The sequence below is a fragment of the Artemia franciscana genome, chromosome 7, assembly GCF_032884065.1.
Source record: "Artemia franciscana chromosome 7, ASM3288406v1, whole genome shotgun sequence".
Taxonomy (NCBI): Eukaryota; Metazoa; Arthropoda; class Branchiopoda; order Anostraca; family Artemiidae; genus Artemia; species Artemia franciscana.
Window position 1 is genome coordinate 35,137,088 of NC_088869.1, and position 20,044 is coordinate 35,157,131.

Below are 20,044 nucleotides of genomic sequence, written 5' to 3' on the forward strand. Positions count from 1 at the left end.
TGCATTGTGGAGACACTGATTCACTCCTGTTAAAACTTAAAAAGAACAATTTATTAAATTGTTTGGAAAATTGTAAGCACATTAGCTCTGAAATGGACTTTACAAATCGGAACTAGTCCGTTTATCTAGAATTAGTGAACCACCAGGCCCCAAATAAACTGTTATATCTAAAATCCGAAACGGGGAGGTACTTGATATCAAATGGTGTACCTGAAGTTTCAAAGGAGTACTGTGTGCAAACTCAAAATGAGGATATCAAAAGAGTCTGCAAGGAATGCCTACACACTATGTGAAAGATATTTTTGATATTAGTTTTTATTAAAACTGTTTGGAAAGTAGTTAATTTAAAAGAACGAGGGTCATGGTGATTTGTTTCTTTAAAATTTAAAACTGCATAGTTAGAGTAGAGAAAACTACCATATTAGCCATATCGGATGAAGTATATATATGTAAGGGTGCTGAGAAGGTACTACCCCATGGGCACTACCTCATTTCAGATTAAAATGCATGTGTAAAATATAGACTACGTCTTGATCTGAAAAAATTCCTTAAATTTAATATTAGTAGTAGGCCGGATGTGAGAGGGTTTTCTTCTAAACACTATGTTCTGTGTGTAAAAGGAAGGCTTATTGTTGCTGTTGTTATATTTTCAATTTATTTTTTATATTTTTAAAATAAAAACTATTTTCAAAATCATTTGCCCCTGTACCTTTCCGGGGGGGGGGGACATTTTGAAAGTATTTTTTAACTGTGTAATATTTTCGTAAAGTACTTATTAAAAATTTTGTGTGCTTATTGTAAAATGAAAGAAAACATATTATTTAAAAAATTCTTGAACATCGTAGTCGGAGAACTAATAGGGAAATTATTATTTATTTATTAGACAACTATATTTTACAGTAAGTTGTATTCCAGCCGTTGAAGGCGTTGACGACAACAACAATAACGTATATCAATTTCAAAAACAATTACGATTATTTCTTTGTGGTCAATCAATGTCGAGCAAAACGACACTTTTAACAAAGATAATTCAAAATCGTAATCATTTATTTTTGAAAAACCGGAAAAATCTAGCATTGCTACAGTGTTTGGCAAGATGCAGATAACAAAATAAGGGCTGTTGCACAAGACACAATTCTGAGACTTGATTTGCTCAACACTATTAAGCCAAACGGGATGATTATTGATGATTTAGCTGAGTCCATAAAAGAACAATCTTAGGACATAGTACAATTGATTACTGTCCATTCTCATTATGAAAAATTTCTGGCATACTAGTCCTTCGCAATCTCTTTCATCAGAGAAAATGTATGAGATAACTTACGATGAATTGTACCTACTATGTCATCCACAGGGTTGTTCGTCATTCACGTTTTCTAATAATTCCCAATGAACAAATAAATCCCGGTGCTCCAAAATCTCCACTTTCAGTATGCAATCAGGCGACAAATAAACTATGTGGTTACATTCTATTTGATCTCAATCGGAATACTCCGGAGGATTTGGTGTAGTCACCGATATTTTTGACAATGAAATTACCGTATATCTTAGTGAACAGTCAAAAAGGTCATTAGGTGCCATCATAACACTAAAGAAACTACATAAAAATAGACATTTATTTTCCGTTCTAAGCACACCAAAACAGCCACTTACGGTATTGACAAAGAATTTATTTATCTTATATCTGAACTTTGTGCAAATTTAACCAAGGGCAATGTTAAATTGCCAGAAGTAGTTAAGCAGCAGACGAAGCAAATCGTTCCTATGTACGTACCCTAGCAAGAAGCAATATCAAAGGAAAGGTTTAAAATTAAAAGAAAAGGTCTTCTCCAAGCGGGTGGTAGGTTTTTTACACTTTTACTGCCAATAACTGAAAGATTTGTAGAGAGTTGTCTCTAGGAAAAATGGTTAAATCCTGCAAATGGACGCCAATAGAACTCGTCCTTTCACCAATAAAACACTTTGAAGACAATCTCATTAAACTTATTAAGAATGAGAATATTGCCGATAATAAAACTACTTTTTCTTCAAGATACACCTCGACGAGTGGATAGGCATAAACCCCATCACCTGAGACCGGTCAATGTAAGTGTCATAGATAAATCGGAAATGCCTCAAGATCCTTGAACAACAACAACACAGCCAAAGGGGAGGGAAGATTCATCATTGTCCAGTGTTTCGTCAAGTGTTGGACACCTACTGCTACACTCATATCATGAGCAAAATAAAAGACTATTGACATCTCATGCAAAGTGAACACATCTAACTTGATGTTAAAGGGTGTTCAATTATAATTCAGGAAAACAGTTATAATCTACTTGATTTAATAAATAATGTGGTTACAAATTGTAAAGGACTTTTATCATTTGACAATCATCTATACATTTTGTTCTTTTTAGTCTAATTAAACTTCCTGAAAAGTCTTATTACCAATAAGCTAATTCTAAAAAGATGAATGGAGCGTAGCAGCAATCGTCTAACATTAGAAAAATAAGAGCAGATTGTAAATTAATCTTGGAAAATATTAGCAAACCTACCGCTGCTACTGGTAGTAGTAGAAACAATGATTTGATGACACAAGTAGTGGCGAGACAAAAGTCAAGACATCTTGATATCAACTCATCACCATCCACGAGTATGCAAAAGCGTAGCAGACACTATATACGTGTTTGCGTTCAAAATGGTTGAATTTTCGATACATGTTTAAAAAAGTATTGGTGAAGCGGGAAGTCTAAGTTCCCACTAATTATCAATCATGCCTGCTGGTTTCTATTTGGAATTGGAATCAGTTAATATCGTTGGAATTGGTTAATATCGCTCCAGTAGAATTGGTTGCTAGGGCCTCGTTGGAATCGGTTGTTAGAGCCCCGTTGAAAATGGTTACTAGGACCCCTTTGGAATTGGTTGCTAGTACTTTGCATAGGTAAACAATTATCTGTTACATAACAAAGAGGTGTACATAATCAATAATATCAATGGTGTGAAGGATTAGCAACTTCAGGTATACCCCCTTTGGTATAACCCCTTTGAACCTCATGGAAGTCATTATGGCGCCACTACTAACAAAACGTAAGCGGATAAAACACTAAAACTTATAATTCCATAAAAATTCGCGATGCCTCATACCTACCCGAACCTTTATATATATTATATATTATTATGTATTTTTATATAATAATTTATATTTATATCTAAATAACACCTACTTTTCAAAATTTCTAGAATCCAATCTTCCCCCCCCCCCTGGTCTGCCTACCAAAGCACACGTATGTGCATCCTGGTTGTCAAAATTACATATCTGCGATGTCTGAAAAAGAGTAAGGGTATCATATTGAAATTGTTAGGGATTGTTTAGGGGAGTGTTGAACTAGATCAAATGACAACATGCATGCCCATAATGTCAAAATGTCCTATCTGCAATAAATCACGTTTAGCTAAGGGTCCTTATTTTGAACTTTCAGGTGTTTTTAGGGGGATATTAAACTAAACCAGATGATACTATCTGCATTTGTGTTGACAAAAGGGTGTATCTATGATATATGAGAAGCTCAAGAGGGTATCAATTTGAAACTTTCGAGGATTGTTGAAGGGAAGCTAAAACATAATAATAGATGTTTAAAGAAATAAATTTTCATTTGTTTTAATTTTTATCTGCTAAAAATACCAGGCCATTAAGACATCTAACTTAAACTTACAGACCTGAAAAAATTTCAACCGGAAGCAAATTTGGCTGCATGAATTGTTGACGTCCTATATTATATTTTTTAGACATCATTTCAGAACTTTTTAAAATAAATGAGCCAAAATGCACTTTTTTAAACAATAAAGATACTTATAAAGGCAATTTAGCACCATAAAGGTTCTGTAAGTAGTATCTACATACGCACTTGCATGACATCCCTATCCCTTCATATCCCAGCCCAAACACTTTTTTAAACTTCTTCAAGACGCATATGAAAGTTAAGTAATTGGGGTTGAGGGTGACGCAATCTCGCATGACTTTACTCAAGAATATCTTCGAATGCTACGTAATAGGGTTCTGGTGTTACATAATTGGGTTTGTTAGAGTCTACTAATCAAGCGGGGAAGTTTTATTAAGACATTTATCTTCAAGACATTTTTTCAAGACGTTTCAAGAAATTTTAAGACGATTGTTTCAAGACATTAAGACGTTTTTCAAGAAGTTTCAAGACATTTCAAGGCGTTTTTAAGACATTTTTCTTCAAGACGTAATTCAAGACGTTTCAAGACATTTCAAGACGTTTTTTCAAACATTTTTCTTTAAGAAGTTTTTCAAAACGTTTCATGACATTTAGAGACGTTTTTAATACATTTTGTAAAGATGTTTTGCAAGACATTTCAAGACGTTTTAAGATATTTTTTCTTCGGGGCGTTTTTCTTCAAGATTTCTTTAGTTCTTGCGTAATGGGCGAACATTTACTTTTGTTAAGGATGACTCAATCTTGTGTGAAAATGCCAGGCCTTGGGACCTATGGGCAAATCCCTGCTTGTAACTGAAGAGGTTGCACATGTGGGTGCTATGTAATGACGGTTCACACATATCAGTGTAACATAGTACTTTAAAAGATTTTTTCGTCGGAGTTTGATTCTATTTCAAGGCGTTTACTCACGGAAACCTTTATATTCGAATGGTGTTTGTCCCCGTTAGGATTCGATAGGGCCATTTCTATCCAATTGAATGATGTCCTAGACAGCTGGACAAGCAGTCTATTTCTAATATTACGCTTCAGGGAATATATTCTACGAAACAACCAATTCCCCACGCAATAGGAATCCCCGTTCCGTTTACCGGCTCCATTAAAGGATTTCCAAATCTTTCCGCATCACAGCATATAAGCATTCTAATGCTTTTGATTTTTGGTACATTAGAAACACCTACCTATTACAGGGTTATTAGTGTTCTAATGTTACCTAGACCGGCTAAGATAGCTATTGAATCAATGAGATGCCATATACCTTCTGGGTTAGATATTCCATTACGTAAACGATGACGTATCAAACTTTTATCCTGAAACAAGTAATCTAAAACATACAATTTTTTTCGTAAATACAACTTCATTAACAAACAAACAAATTTACAAAGCCTTATTAAAACACAGAAAAAAACAGTTAAGACTCAACAACGGAAAAAACCGTGAAAAAAAAGAACCATGAAATTAAAGAGTAGTGGGGGGACCTAGTAAGGAATTCCAGAAGGGGGGTATAAGAAGTCAGTTCAAGCCATATTCAGATTTATTTCTGAGAGCTTTTAATAAAAATCCCACGTTGGTCTAACCCAAGAGTATGCATGTTAACGCCACCATGGACAATATGCGGATAGCCCATACTAGCAATCAATTCCAAAGGGGGGGGGGGTATTATTACAGGTAAAGTCTTGTTTACGCTTTAGTTCACGTTTACGAGGCTCCTATATGCAAAAACCAAGAAATTTGGGCTCCTTTTGGCTAGAATTGCTGTTTTGTACCATAAAATGGATGAAAATGCAGCTTCGCTCTGATGCCATCCTTTTGACTAAAATTACTAAAATGAATGTCTATTTTAATTCGTTTTCTTATCATTATCTCACCTTTTAAAAATGAATGCGCTACCACACGGCATTACTACCTCTCAAACTTTAGGCTCAATTTACGTATAATTTTTTTAATAATTCTAAATCAATTTACTATCTCAGAATTTTCACGAAATAGCCTTTTTGGAATTCTTTGGCTAGAATTCTTTTTCTATACAACGAGATGGCTGAAAAAGCAGCATTGCTGTTGGACGAACTTTGTCCCACATGTCTAAAATGTCTAAATAAACATGTCTAAATGGCTAAAATAAATTATACGTTAAACCTTATTTTGTAGGATTACCTGCATCTTCTAGAAACGAATGTGCTACCGTACGGCATTACCGCCTCTGAAAATCAAGGCTCAATATGCGTATAGTTGTTTGATAATTCTAAATCAATTTGCTATCTCAGAATTTTCACGCAATAGGTCTTGTTTGGGCTAGAATAGTTGTTTCGTACCACAGTTCAGCTGAAAACGCCGCTATGCTGTGGGACAGTCTTTTTTGGCAAAAGCAAATGTCTATTACCCTTACTATGGGTATGTTTATTACCCTAATAAGGGTAAATGTCTCCACCCTCATTTTTTAGGATTCTGTGGACCTTTTAGAAACGAATGCCCTACCATACAGCAATACTGCTTCTGAAACTCGAGGCTCAATATGCGCATAGTTTTTGATCTTTCTAAATCAATTGACAATCTCAAAACATTCACGCAATAGATTTTTTGGCCTTCTTTTGGCTAGGCTTGTATTTTTGCACCACAAATTGGTTCAAAACGTTTCTTTGTAGTGGAACAATCTTTTTTTGGCTAAAATAAATGTCTATGTTAACCCTTTATTTGGATTACCTGCATCTTTTAGATTCGAATGCTCTATCATAAGGCGTTACTGCCTCTGAAACTAGAGGCTTAAATGCGTATAGGTTTTTCCTAATTCTAAATAAATTGACTATTTCAGAGTTTTCCCAAAATAGTATTTTGGTCTTCTATTGGCTAGAATTGTTGTTTTGCACCACAAATCGGTTCAAAAAGGCTACCTTTTTGTGGGGTAGTTTTTTTTTAGCTAGAATAAATGTCTATCTTAATCCTTATTTTGTGGGATTATCTGCCCCTTCTAGAAATAAATGTGCTAATGTACGGCATTACTGCCTCTGAAACTTGAGGCTCAATAAGTGTTTAGTTTTTTCATAATTCTAACTCAATTGACTATCTTAGAATTTTTATACATAGCTTTGGTGGCCTTAGTATGGCTAGAATTGTTGTTTTGCACCATAAATTGGCAAAAAAACACCTCTTTGCTTTGGGTCAGTCTTTTTTGACTAAAATAAATGTCTATGTTAACCCTTATTTTGTAGGATTACCTGTACCTTTTAAAAATGAGTGCGCTACCTTACAATATTCCAGCCTCTGAAACTCGAGGGTCAATATGCATATATTTTCTTGTTAATTTTAAATCAATTCACGGAAGAGCTTTTTGGACTTAGTTAGCTAGAATTATTGTTTTGTAACACAAATCGGCCGAAAACATTTGCCAGCAATGGATTACCACGGAGGTAGCCGAAAACAAAATTTTTGAATTGACGGAACATAGAGCGGAATTGGTGGAATCGGAATTGTGTAATCAGGGACAGAAGTGGTAATCCAGAACTGACACAACCGAAGATTGGAAAACAAAGATTTTAACCAAAAGAATGCCAAAAAGCCATTTTGTGAAAATTCTGAGATAGTTGATTTACAATTACCGAAGAACTATACGCGTATTGAGCCAAGAGTTTCAGAGGAAGTAATGCTGTACAGCGACGCATTAGTTTCTAAAGGTGCAGGTAGTCCTTCAAAATAAACGGCTAATATTGACATTTATTTTAGCCAAAACGTCTGTCCCCAAGCAAATCACTTTTTCAGCTGATTTGTGGTGTAAAACAGCAATTTTAGCCAAAAGATGGTCCAAAAAGCTATTGCTTGGGAATTCTGAGATAGTCAATTGATTTAGGATTATCAAAAAACTATGCGCATATTAAGCCTCGAGTTTCAGAGGCAGTATTACCGTACGGTACTACATTTGTTTCTTAAAGGTACAGGTTTTCCTACAAAATAAGCGTTTACATAGACACTTACTTTACCCATAAGCGACTGTCCCACTGTAATCAGCATTTTCGGGCGATTTGTGGTGCAAAACAATAATTTTAGCCAAAAGAAGGCGAAAAAGCTATTGAGTAGAAATTCTGAGGTAGTCAAGTGATTTAGAATTGTCAACAAACAATACACAGGTTGAGCCTCGTGTTTCAAAGGTAGTAGTGCCGTACGGTAGCGCGTTCGCTTCTAAAAGGTGCATGTAATCCTAAAAAAACAAAGGGATTAACATAGACATTTATTTTAGTCAAAAAGATTGTATCAGAGCAAAGCAGCATTTTCCACCATTTTGTGGTGCAAAACCACAATTCTATCAAAAGCAATCCAAAATTTTTCACTTTTGCTTATAGGAGCTTTGTAAAACGTGAACTAAATTGTAAATAAAACTTTAACTCTTATAATAACCCATCCTTCCTCTGGAGTTGGTTGCTAGTATGGGCTAGCCACATACTGTCACGGTGGCGTGAATATATATAGTCTTGAACAAACGTGGGGTTTTCATTAAAAGCTCTCAGAAATAGCTCTTAATATGACTTTCATTTACTTCTTATATAACCCCTCCCCCTATGGATTGCTCGATGATACCCCCACTGTTCATTAATTTCATTGTTCTTTTTTTACGCTTTGTTTTTTTCTGTTGTTGAGTTTTAACTACTTTTTTCTGTGTTTTAATAATGCTTTGTAAGCTTTTTTTATTAATGAAGTTTTATGTACGATAAAAGCTTGTATCTTTTAGATTACTTATTTTAGGATAAAACTTTGATAAGTAATCATTTACATAATGAAGTATCTAACGCCTAAGGTGTGTGACATCTGATTGATTCAATAGCTATTTTAGCCTGTCTAGGTCCCGTTAGAACACTAATGACCCTGTAATAGGCAGGTGTATTTAATGTACCAAAAATCACTTGCATTGGAATGCTTACGTGCTCTCATGCGGAAAGAGTTGGAAATCACTTAATCGAGCCGGTAAACGGACCAGGGATTATTATTGCGTGTGGAATTGGTTATTCTGTAGAATCTATCTCCTGAAACATCATATTAGAAATAGACTGATGGTCCAGCTCTCCAGGGCACCCTTCCTTTGGATGGAAATGGCCCCTTTGAATCCAAATGGTGACAAATTTCATTAGAATATAAAGACCCCCCGAGAAAACACCTTAAAAGAAAATGAAATCCCGAAGAAAAAAATTCTTAAGTATTATGTAACATTGACATCTGTGTGCATTCATTACGTAACATATACGTGTTCACCCTCCTCAGTTACAAGTGGGGATTTCCCCATAGGCCCCCAAGCAAGCATTGTCACGCAAGATAGCGTTGTCCTTAATATAATTAAACATTCCCCTATTATGTAAGAACTAAAACGTCTTGAAACGCCTTGAAAAAATATCTTGAAGAAAAATGCCTTGAAGTGTCTTGAAACGTCTTAGAGAAAAATATCACAAAAACCTCTTGAAAAAACCTCGCGAAGAAAATGTCTTGGAATGTCATTAAAAAAAACATCTTGAAAAAAATGTCTTAAAAATGACTTGAACAAAAATGTCTTAATCAAACTTCCACGCCTGACTAGCGGAATCTAACAAAGTCTTGAAAAAACCGTCTTGAAACGTCTTGAAGCAAAATGTCTTGAAACGTCTTGAAAAAAGCTTCAAGAATAAAAATTTCTTTATTAATTCTTGAAATGAATGGAACTTCTTGAAAAACCTCTTGAAAAAATGTCTTTAAAAAACGTATTGAAATTTCTTGAAACGTCTTGAAAAAATGTCTTGAAGAAAAATGTCTTAAAAAACGTTTTGAAGAAAAATGTCTTAATAAAACTCCCCCACTTGGCTATAGACTCTAACAAACCCTATTATGTAACACCAAAACCCTATTACATAACACTCAAGAAACTCTGTGGTTAAGTCACGCGAGATTGCGTCACCCTCAATTGCAATTACGTACCATGCATGTCATTTGTCTCGAAAAAAATTGAAAAAGAAATGTTGGGAATGAGGTTTAAAGGAATATGGATGTCACGGAAGTGCCTATGGGCATATTACTACTATATACTATTATAAAAGTACCATAAAGTACTTTATAGTACTCTAAAGGTAACTATAAAGGCTTGAATTATGCAGACTTATGTTACTTTTGATAAGATCTCTGAAGAAACTAAATTTCCGCTGGGGAGGCCAACTGGGGTCTGGGAGAGGCCTTTGCTCCCCGTTTTATACAGCATAGTTTTGTTTTTGGTTCTTTTTCGCTTGACTAAAACCTGTTGGATTCTATCAACTTGAAATCTTACATATCTACTTCTTGGCGGTATAGTATTTTTTTAAATGTTATTTTTGGGACCATTTAGACCATTATAGCTGCAAATATAACCCCTAGCCAATGAGACTGCCAAGTTAAAATAGAAAAAAATTCAAACAAACAAATATTCAATGCGAATAAATGCATTAGTTTAGACAGCAAAAACAGGCACAAAAGTCTGAATACTTCCATCACACATACAGCGATTGTCATCAGTAGAGATACTGAAGCATTAGAATTGAAACCAACATATTTATACAAAACAAAATAATTAACTTTCGGGTCATTCACAAAATAATGAACTTTCGGGTTATTCACTACGTTTTTTCATAGATAGGCAAGATTAAAAAAGGAAATTTACATCAAGACTTCGAATGAAATTTGTCATTGAACTCTCTCGGAAAAAAAAATATGACACGAATGGAATAAGTAGTCTTTGGACTTACAGAAAGCAACGAATTATGCAGGTTTTCAATTTATTTGCTTAGATAATATGTGCCCTAGCCATTTATTTAAAGTTCTATAATAGAAATTCTATTAAGATCTCGACAAAATTCTGCCCAAAATGTAAAAAGTAAGTCAAAATCTTAATTCTTGTGAAGAAAAACCGAAAAAGAACTTTGTAAATATTCATTTTAAACGCCAATAGAAAAATAACAATTAAAAACAAACGGAATCTAATTTTAAAAAGCTATTTCCAAAAACGAAGTTCTTCAAAGAAAAGTTAAGATCCGCTTTAAACTAAAGATGAGCATAAATAAAGTAAAATAGCAATTGAAACTTGAAACAAACAGAAGTCACATTCAGTGAATAAATGGGACCCAAAATAAGGAGAAATTGTAAATGAATAATCAAATTAAACTTAAAGCAATTAGAAATTAACACAAACAGGAGTAGAGACTTCACCGCCTTAGCTTTCTAAAGGCTAGATCGTCCTTTGTACCTTACTGAAAGCGGAACATATCTAGTATGACCTTTTTTCTATTATAGAGTTAATAAATTCCAAACTGCTGAAAATAAATTAATAATGTGAACTCTAGCTTAGCAACTCGCTTCCTGAGGAACCACGGTTTAGAAGTCGTATTCTCCATCGTCAGCCTTGGCTGCCATTAGCATATTTTTCTCTAGTGACAATTAGGATTGGAGGGGCTGATATTGTATAAAGTAGGAGGGATCGATAACTGGGCAAAGTCTTAACACATTGGAAGGTGGGTACTTTTAGTTGTACTTTGGCTGTGGGCGCGTAAAATGGTGTGAATTATTGTTGAAACCAGAGCATAAAACATGAGGTATAGATGGAGGGTCAACTGAAATAAAAATCAACGATCCTTAACTCTTTTTCACTAGACAGTTTTTTTTTTTTAAATTCCTTTTTAAATTCCAGTTACTCTGGGTCGTGATTTACTCTTTACTAGGTTGTAGCTATTCTCCAGCATCCTCCAGGTCCTCATGATTCGAAGGTCTTTCGAAGGTCTCTTCCAAAATCTGGAGTTGTATTGAGACTAGCAAATGGTTTAAATTTGTTAGTGAAGATAACTTTGCAACAAAGCTTGGTCAGGAGAGTATGATGATTCCACAGCTGCTATTTTAGCTTTGATAGCTACACTTACTACTTCTTAATTCAGAACAAACTCTACCTTAATGTTTCTAATGGTTGTTTTGGTGCCTTCACAAGTCTGAGCTCGATTGTTCGTGCTCGTAATATACTTTAGAAGAGGTCCTCTTCTGTTTTCCTCTTCTCTTCTCTCTATGCCTCCTCTCAGAATATGCCAGTAGAGGGGGTGCACATCTCGACAACCCTTAGTTATGTAATAGTTTGGGGGTGTTAACCCTACTCCCGTTTGGGCTAGTTTCGACTCGCTTTAAGTTAGACTTGATTATATGTTGTAATTTCTGTTTGTTTTGGTCTCATTTATTCATGAAGGATCCCGTTTATTCAAGATCTATTTATTTGGACTCATTTAGTCAGAAGGATTGGTAAATCTTTATTTGGGATTCGCAAGGAATGTGTTGACTAATTCCAGATATCAAATTAATTTCCCTTTTTCTTTTCATAACCCTGTTAAACTAAGAGCTCCTTGGCTAGTTTCTCCCAAAGTATTTACTTATTGCCAGGCTTTAGCCCTCCCCATGTCTCTACAGAAATACATAAATTGTTTGATAATCTCACTAACTGATCTTGCCCCATTCTTTTTTTCAAGTATAAGCCACCTTTTTCTGCCTTAGAATATTTATCTCATTTATAATTTCGTTTTAACTTTTTATTAGTTTTGTACGCATTAATTAAAGTATTTGGTGACTTTTCATGTTTTTTACTTATTTCTTACTTTCGGCGATTTTTCTTCTCTTTATGTTTCCCCTTTTCACCTTGACGTTTTCTCTTATTTGACTTTTCTTTTGTTAGCTCCCTTTTTGGTTTTTCAAATGACTGCTTAGCTTGGTTTTGACTACGTTGTGTATGAGTATATGCACTTCTTTTTTCTTTTTTTTAATAACATTTTTAGTCCTTAACCTCCGAACTTTAATGCGAGTGACAAGCTATAAAGTGAAATGTTTAATAAGGAGTGAATTTTCTTTTTAGTGATGAAATACGTAATTTGATTTGCTTGCTTCTCATTTTCATAATAGATATATTTTATTAAGGAAAATTGTTTTCATTAAGACTGATAAATTCGTTATTTGTTGTTTGTGAAATTCTTTTTGAAGCGAAAAATTTATCTCATGCTGTTGTATCTTGGCCCTGATGCTTTTGAACGTAGGTTCCAATCAGATTAGACGAAAAGAAAAAAAAACACATGCGTAATTTTTGGCTTCCCATAATGTCTTCGCTCCTTTTCTTGGGAGAATGTGAAGATACCTTGGTACCTTTAGGTCGCTTTTGACCCATTTCCAGGAGTGCTAATATTTTTTTTTCTTGTGCACTGTGGCTGTTTGGGACTAAAAGTTGTAAGTTTCAAACCAATCAAGGAAAAAGCTGTTGATTTTTATTGTTGCCTAGAACATTCTCCATCCTCCCCCTCTCTAAAGTATGTAATGTTGGGCCAAGGAAGATTTCCCTAGGCACAACGTTTTCCATGCCCGTCTGAAGGTTAGGACCATACATACCAGCCCTTCTTTTTTTTCTTAAGCCTATCTACCAGTACTTTTAACTTGTGTAATTTAAGCACCTTTTCAAGGGCTGCGTTGGTTATGTCAACCCCAGAGGCGAATTCTTGAGGTCCCATGGCCCGGTTACATAGATGTAATTTTGACAAGGACTATAGACAAAGTTTCGGCCCTTAGACGACTTCGGCAAAATCTGGGATACCTTTTGCAAAGAGAACGACCTTTGGAATTTTCTAAGCTGACGGGGAAGTCCAAATCATGGGTTATATTATCCTTGGTTTCATTTATTTGAGCTCCTGACTGTTTTGGATGGTTTTGTCGTTCAGAAATTATTATTGAAGTGATTTATCGTGAGAAATTCCTTCCTTAAATGTCTACCTCTCATATTTAACTTTGTAGTCGAAATAACAATAAAGATAGAAGAAATGACAAAGATTAACGTACCTTATTCCTCCAAATTCTTCCCCGAATTTACCCCATCCTAGAAGAGGCGGCATTGTTACACAGGTTGAATAGCACCAAATAAAAAGAATCAGGGTGTTCGATCTCCTCCTTGAAAGACTCCATTTTCGACACATAGGTGACGTAATCATCATAGACCTCCAAAAAGCTAAGACAGCTAAAGTTGTTATCGAAGAAATACCTGAAAAACACATGATAGCGCTGTTTACAATAATAACGTTTGTGGTTTTGAATCAGGGATCAACTTAAAAATTCGCTCTACATTTCAGAGAATAAATGCAAAATCAAAGCTCTTAATTCATTCGTTCATTTATATTGCAATATGAACACAACCAATCAATGAGTATATTTTTATACTCACAAGAAAATATCCTTAAATTACAGATTAACATATTAAGTTGAGAAAAAAAAAATACTTTAACAATTGAACTACGAAATAGTTTTGGGAATTAATTTGACCAATTTCTTTTGTGTAAGACATGCTTTTAGTATGTGATTTCCTCTTCTTCTCTAATCAAAAGAAAATTGTATGAATCACTAAAATGTCTTTATATCACTTTTTGAACTGCAGTTTTAAGGTACCAACAGATTCCGCTTTTACAGGGTCTAGTCTAGTCTATCAATTATTCGTCATATTTGAAACTACAGAACGATAGAAAATTACAGTTTAAAAACTGATCTCGGTGGATATGGCAGAAAAATTTATATAATGTGTCCGAAATTCGTATACGTGTCTTTATTTTCGCAAGTTTAAAAAAATTGCATTCTCCTCCATAATTTTGTGTTAATTTTTCCGGTGTTGACATCAATGGCTTTGATCAACTTGTATATTTTTTTTTTTATTTGGAGTATTTTCCTTGATGAGAAGGGAAAGACAAGTATGGTTAAAAGTCCAATTGTGAACTATGTATCTCTTTGCTCAGTATCATCTTAATTTTAATGAATAAAACTTTATAGTTTTGCTCAACAAAATTAATGTTTCGGGTTGTTTGTTATCTAGTTCCAAGATCGCATGGACTATGCAATCATTACCATCTAATTAGGTCCCTTGTTTCTTTGTATCTGAAACATTCTCTTTCCTATCTCCATGTCAACATGGACTCTTAAAGATTTCTCTTGTTCTATTACATTAGAGTGTCCACTTACTTCTCTAACCACTAAAAGAAACAAAAAATCGATGACATCAATTATCACTTTCGAGGGTCAATACATATTTTTCTGTAATCTGCTCTTAGTAAAGAAAGAAATGGCTTCTTTGGAAAAATGAAAAGTATGGAAGCTGGGACTGTAGAAAGCTGAAATTTAGGAGTGATTTTCGAGGAGCAGATCAACAAACATACTATTAAAATTCAACGAAAATTCTTTTGGCAGCGATGGTGGAATTTGAATACCCAGAAACTCCTATTCCAGTAAGAAAAAAAGTGTCCTTAATAGGATTTTTCGCCTGCTTGACTTGAATTACGTTCAACATGGTCTCCTCAGGGATTTTGCATATTAGAGAGTTATTTTCTCCTCCTCAAATTGCTTTCGTATAAAATTTTTACTAACATGTCGCAGATGTTTTGCGGTTTCGTTTAGTTCTTACAGGTTCCAATTGCGACTGCTTCTCATTGCTGATCCCATAATTTAAAACAGAGATATGAGGTTTGTAGGTCACTATCTGGAACAGAGCTTTTGCCAGCAAATGAGTTGCTTCAAGAAGTCTGAATACTCGTGTAGTAGACCAGAAAATCGTATTAATCGCAATAGAGTGCCTTCGCCAATCAGCTTTAATTTAACACAAAAGAGGATAAAATTAACGACTAGTTTTCCCCCAGAATTTTTCTGCTTTATTTTAACTGTGACAGAATCATAATTATGGTCCAAAACAGGATTTGAGGGTCTGGTAGGTCCTCAGATAGGTTCTAGACGTAGGCCAGATATTTCTCTAAAAATTCTGTGTTGACATGTTTATTGTTATTTTACAAAAGCGATTTGACAGTTCCATTTCTAATTCACGTGATTCGTGATCACGCTAGGAAATGGGTCTTTGACTTACAGGTTAAAGAATGATCACTTATCAATGGCCGATAATCACACATTACATGTATCATCAAACCACAGCAGTGGTTGCCACAGCACTTGATCACCAGTTGTAATCATGCTCTGCGCTCAAGATATAACTTGTTTAAGAGTTCCATATTTTCATGTGTATGAGTATTTGGAAAAAAATATTGATTGTTGTCTTCCTAATTTACTTGTCTCATTGTCCTATGGGGGAGGAGGCTTTTGAAATATATTCCTATTTGACAAATAATAGAATGCTAGTTGCTCATTTTATAAATAAAAATGTAAAGTATCAGTCATAGCAGTATATGCCCTGCAGAATTGACTGATGAAGATAGACGTCACACAGATGAATTAAAATAACAGCTAAAAGAACTAAGACAGGTTCTCATGCATAAATATTCTATTTTTGTAAGGAGAATCTAACGCCCAGATGGACAGAAATAGCGATATATGATATCCTATCGTAGGTAGATTTGATGTAGGAGATGAAAATGGTAATGGTTAGAAACTGCTTCAATTTAGATATAACCTGGTTCAATTTAGCTATAACAATTTAGTCATTACCAGTATTGCATTTGGTCATAAAACAGCCCATGTGTTAACATGGTGGTATTCACATGATGATAAGACAGCTGACCTTATTGATTATATAATAGTAAACTGAAGACTGGTAATATTAATACAAGATGTTTGATTGGATAGGAAGGCTGTTATTGACTTTAAAAGTATAGAGTAAAATTTTGCAGCGTTCAGGAACAATATAAAGCTCAAATTTAAGAAGAGTAACTACCTTCCGGGAAGCTTTAACGTAGGTAGGCTACAGGATGAGAATTTTACCAAAAATTTCCCGGAATAGTTGAATACTAAACCAAAAATTCTAAAATTTGCCAATATATAAGGGTGATGGAAATAATTTTAAGAAAGCAGTTTGTGAGGCCAGTGATGGTGTCCTAAGGAATAATATTAGAAACACGGCTAGGGATATTAGTGGAAGTATTTTATATTAAATACAGAGGAGGAGAGTTTGTACAGGAATTATTTGAGTGAAAGATCATGGAAAATAAAAGGAATGTAAAGAAAATGGAGAGAGAATAAAAATATGATTGAGGACGCATGAGGTGGAGGCCACGGATAAAATTCCTGTAAGATCTGGAACATGCAACCAGACGGCATAATAGTAAAATATCGTACTGACATGTTAATAATTGAAAGGGAATAGTCAATCTGGACTAGTGCCAATTAAAAATAGGAACGGGACCACAATTAATGTTAATGAAAGAGTGAAAAGATGGGCACAACTTTTTGAGAATCTGCCAAACCGTGGAAAACTTGCAAGAAAAGATGTAGAAAGAAGTGAAAAAGCTTGTGAGACTTCTTTCATATGTGGAGCATAATTTATTATGGGAGGAAGATTTAATTACAGCACTACGAAGATTTAAAAATAATATTGTCCCAGATGCTGGCCGTGACGTAAACAAACGTGGACATAGCCCCAGCATTCATATTGGAGGGAAGTTGAGGCAAGAAGGAGTCAACAACTGAGGAGTCAAGGGGCAGAGGATACACTTCAGGGGAGAGGTTTATTTGGAAAAAAAAAAAAATATACAAGCATAAATGTGCTTAGACTAAGATGCTTGAAAACTTATTTTGGGAAATTTTCTATAATTGACGCTGAAAACCCAATGGAACAAGACAAATGTGGTATGAGCCAGCCCTAAGTATTCAATAGCGCATCTTTCTTCAAGTGGTAGTGAGAAAGAGTTACAGAAATAAAAAATAGACATACATCAAGCAAAAAAAAAATTAGTACTGATGCTATTATTTTACTAAAATTAATTTTTAAAAATTTTTCCACATATTAAATTTTTCAAAGAAAACCAAAGAGCTCCATTAAACGAAAAATGGGCAGAAATAGAGTCCAACAACCATCCAAGCGCAAAACTACTACAAATCACCATCAATAAATAAATGAAACCAAAACGAACGAAAATTAAATTAAAAAACATGTCAAACGGTAATATGTTCATTATAAATTCTTGGTCAACCTGCCCGAGACTCTAGGTGAGTGTCTGTTTCTGAAAGCTAACAAACAAGTAATTGTCCAATAAGAGAGTCATACTTACTCCCGCCGTTTACTATGTCATTTTATCACTTTGAAAACTATAAGCTCTATGACTATCATAGTTCTATGACTATGTACCTTATGTTTGTCCTATGTCATGGTTGAAAAAGTTAAAAAAAACTTTTTAAAGCAGCCTTACTTCAACGAAGTTCAACTAAGACTGATAAATAAAGTAACTTGAGATGACAAATTCATTCAAACGAAATAGAACAAAATAATTAAATAAAAGTTTTCAAAGCTAATTGTGCATTTGGGAATCTAGTCTCAAAGGTCTTTTTGTAACTGACTCACTACTATTATATATTGGTTTACTAAAACAGATATAACAAAATATTTTACTAAACCAACTCATAATAGTATTGAACCAGTTACAAAAGATCTTTGAGACTAAAGCTGTGTTTGTTCGATATGGAAAGGCAATGGGGTCTTCGTCGCTATATTTTATCCCTTATAAGCTTTTTTCATGTTTTGTTTTTTCCATTTGTTGTGTTTTAATTGCTTTTTTCTCTGTCTTAATAATACTTGTAAATTTATTTTTATTAATAAAAGTTGTGTGTACAATAGTCTCTGTCCTTTAGATTTCTTTTCCCAAGAGAAATTTTCAATACGTAATCATTTACGCAATATCGAAATATTCTAAATATATTTTCGAAATATTCGATATTTTCGAAATATTTTGAATATTTCGAAAACATTGAAATATTCAATTACGAAATATCTAAGACCACTGCTATGTAACATCTCCCTGATTCAAAAGCTAACTAAACTTGTCTAGGCCATGCTAAAAAATCAATAGCGCTGTAAAGACAGGTCCATCTAATAAATTAAACATCATTAGCATTTGGATGCTTGTGCGCTCTAGCATTTAGATGCTTGTGCGCTCTCATGTGGAAAGTTGGAAGCTTGCGATCAATTCAATCGTTCTAGAAAGCGGGCAGAAAATTCCCCCATGCGTGGACTAGGTTATCACGTAGAAAGTATTGCTCTAACAGTAATATTATGGAGGCTTTCAATGTCCACCTGTCTAGCGCTCCATTCCGTTGAGAGAAATCTCTTTCAAATCCCAACGTGGACAAACATGTTTAGATTATAAGGGCTCCCTCAGAAAAATATCGTGAAAGAAAATGAAGTCTCTTAAAGTATTATGCAACAACCCACTTTTCTATCATAACTACGCAACACTCCATATATGTGCTACCCCTAGTTACAGCCAGGGATTCCCCAAATTGAATGCTAGAGCACTAGTGGGGCTGGTTGCTATGGCCCTAGTAGAATTCCTTGCTAGGGACACCCATGGGAATAGGGTCGGGCTTTCTGAAGGTGTTCCCCACTAGTGGGCCCTGAAGGTTTTTTCCTGGCCCTCGAGGGTTTCTCAAACACTCTCTATTATGCAACATCCCAAACCCTATTACATAACAAACAAAGAAATCCTGATTTGGCTAACTCCTGAATTTTATTTTAAGAATCAACACATGCTTCGCTTAGAAAACATTCCCTATGGCATAACATACATTTGCATCTTTTAAACCACATTCCCTATTGCGTGACATGCACTTACGTCTTGCCTTGAGAGAATCACCGGTAAACATCTTCTTCATCTAAAATCGTTAAAGGAAGAAAAGAGTAGTGCCTTTAGGCCTTACAAAAATCATTACGCTGTCACTATCTGGTATAGGTTATATATATGTAAAGAATCTAACTCTTAGATTCTGCTGCAGTTTTGAAAGTACTAAAAATAAAAGAACGTAACCCTGTGTGACACTTCGTAAGTGAAGGAAATTTTATTTTTTGAGGAAGAATTAGCGACAGTACTAAAAAGATTAAAAAATAATGAGACCTTAGGTGCTGATAGTGTGATAAGTGAGTTATTTTTTAAATATGGTGACTGTAAAGTTAGACACATGCTACTGAAAAATGTGAATATAGTTTTTTTACAGGGGAAGTACCTAGTGACTTTAGGGAGACTTTAATCAAGCCCCTCTATAAATAAGGTGATAAGAGTGAGTTTGTTAAATACAGAGGCGTTATCATGGTTTCTGTAAGAGGCCAATTACCTAATGTGATGCTACTTTTAGACTTAAGAGAGGATATAGATGAAATTAAAGAGAAGAAACACTAAAGGTTAGCTAAGAAACGATAAAAACTTACCACACAGAGCCGATACTAAGGCATAGAAGTGGCAAACCTCTTGACTAAAGGCCCATTTTCTCTCTATGGAATTAACAAAAGAAATGGTTGTCCCAACTGTCGCAATACCCAAATCAGAAAAGGACAAATTAATCAATACCATATTAATGGGCGTCCGAAG

At 34.6% G+C, this 20,044-nt stretch overlaps 1 protein-coding gene across 1 annotated transcript in view; it reads right to left on the minus strand.

Moving 5' to 3' along the window:
- The window catches only part of LOC136029202 (pinopsin-like), an 84,425-nt gene that overhangs the window by 43,811 nt on the left and 20,570 nt on the right, over window positions 1–20,044 (minus strand). The window contains exons 2-3 of the mRNA XM_065707350.1: window positions 19,885–20,044; window positions 13,548–13,746 (exon numbers count right to left, since the gene is read on the minus strand). Coding sequence (XP_065563422.1) covers window positions 13,548–13,746; window positions 19,885–20,044 — 359 coding nt within the window. The remainder of the gene's footprint in view (window positions 1–13,547; window positions 13,747–19,884) is intronic.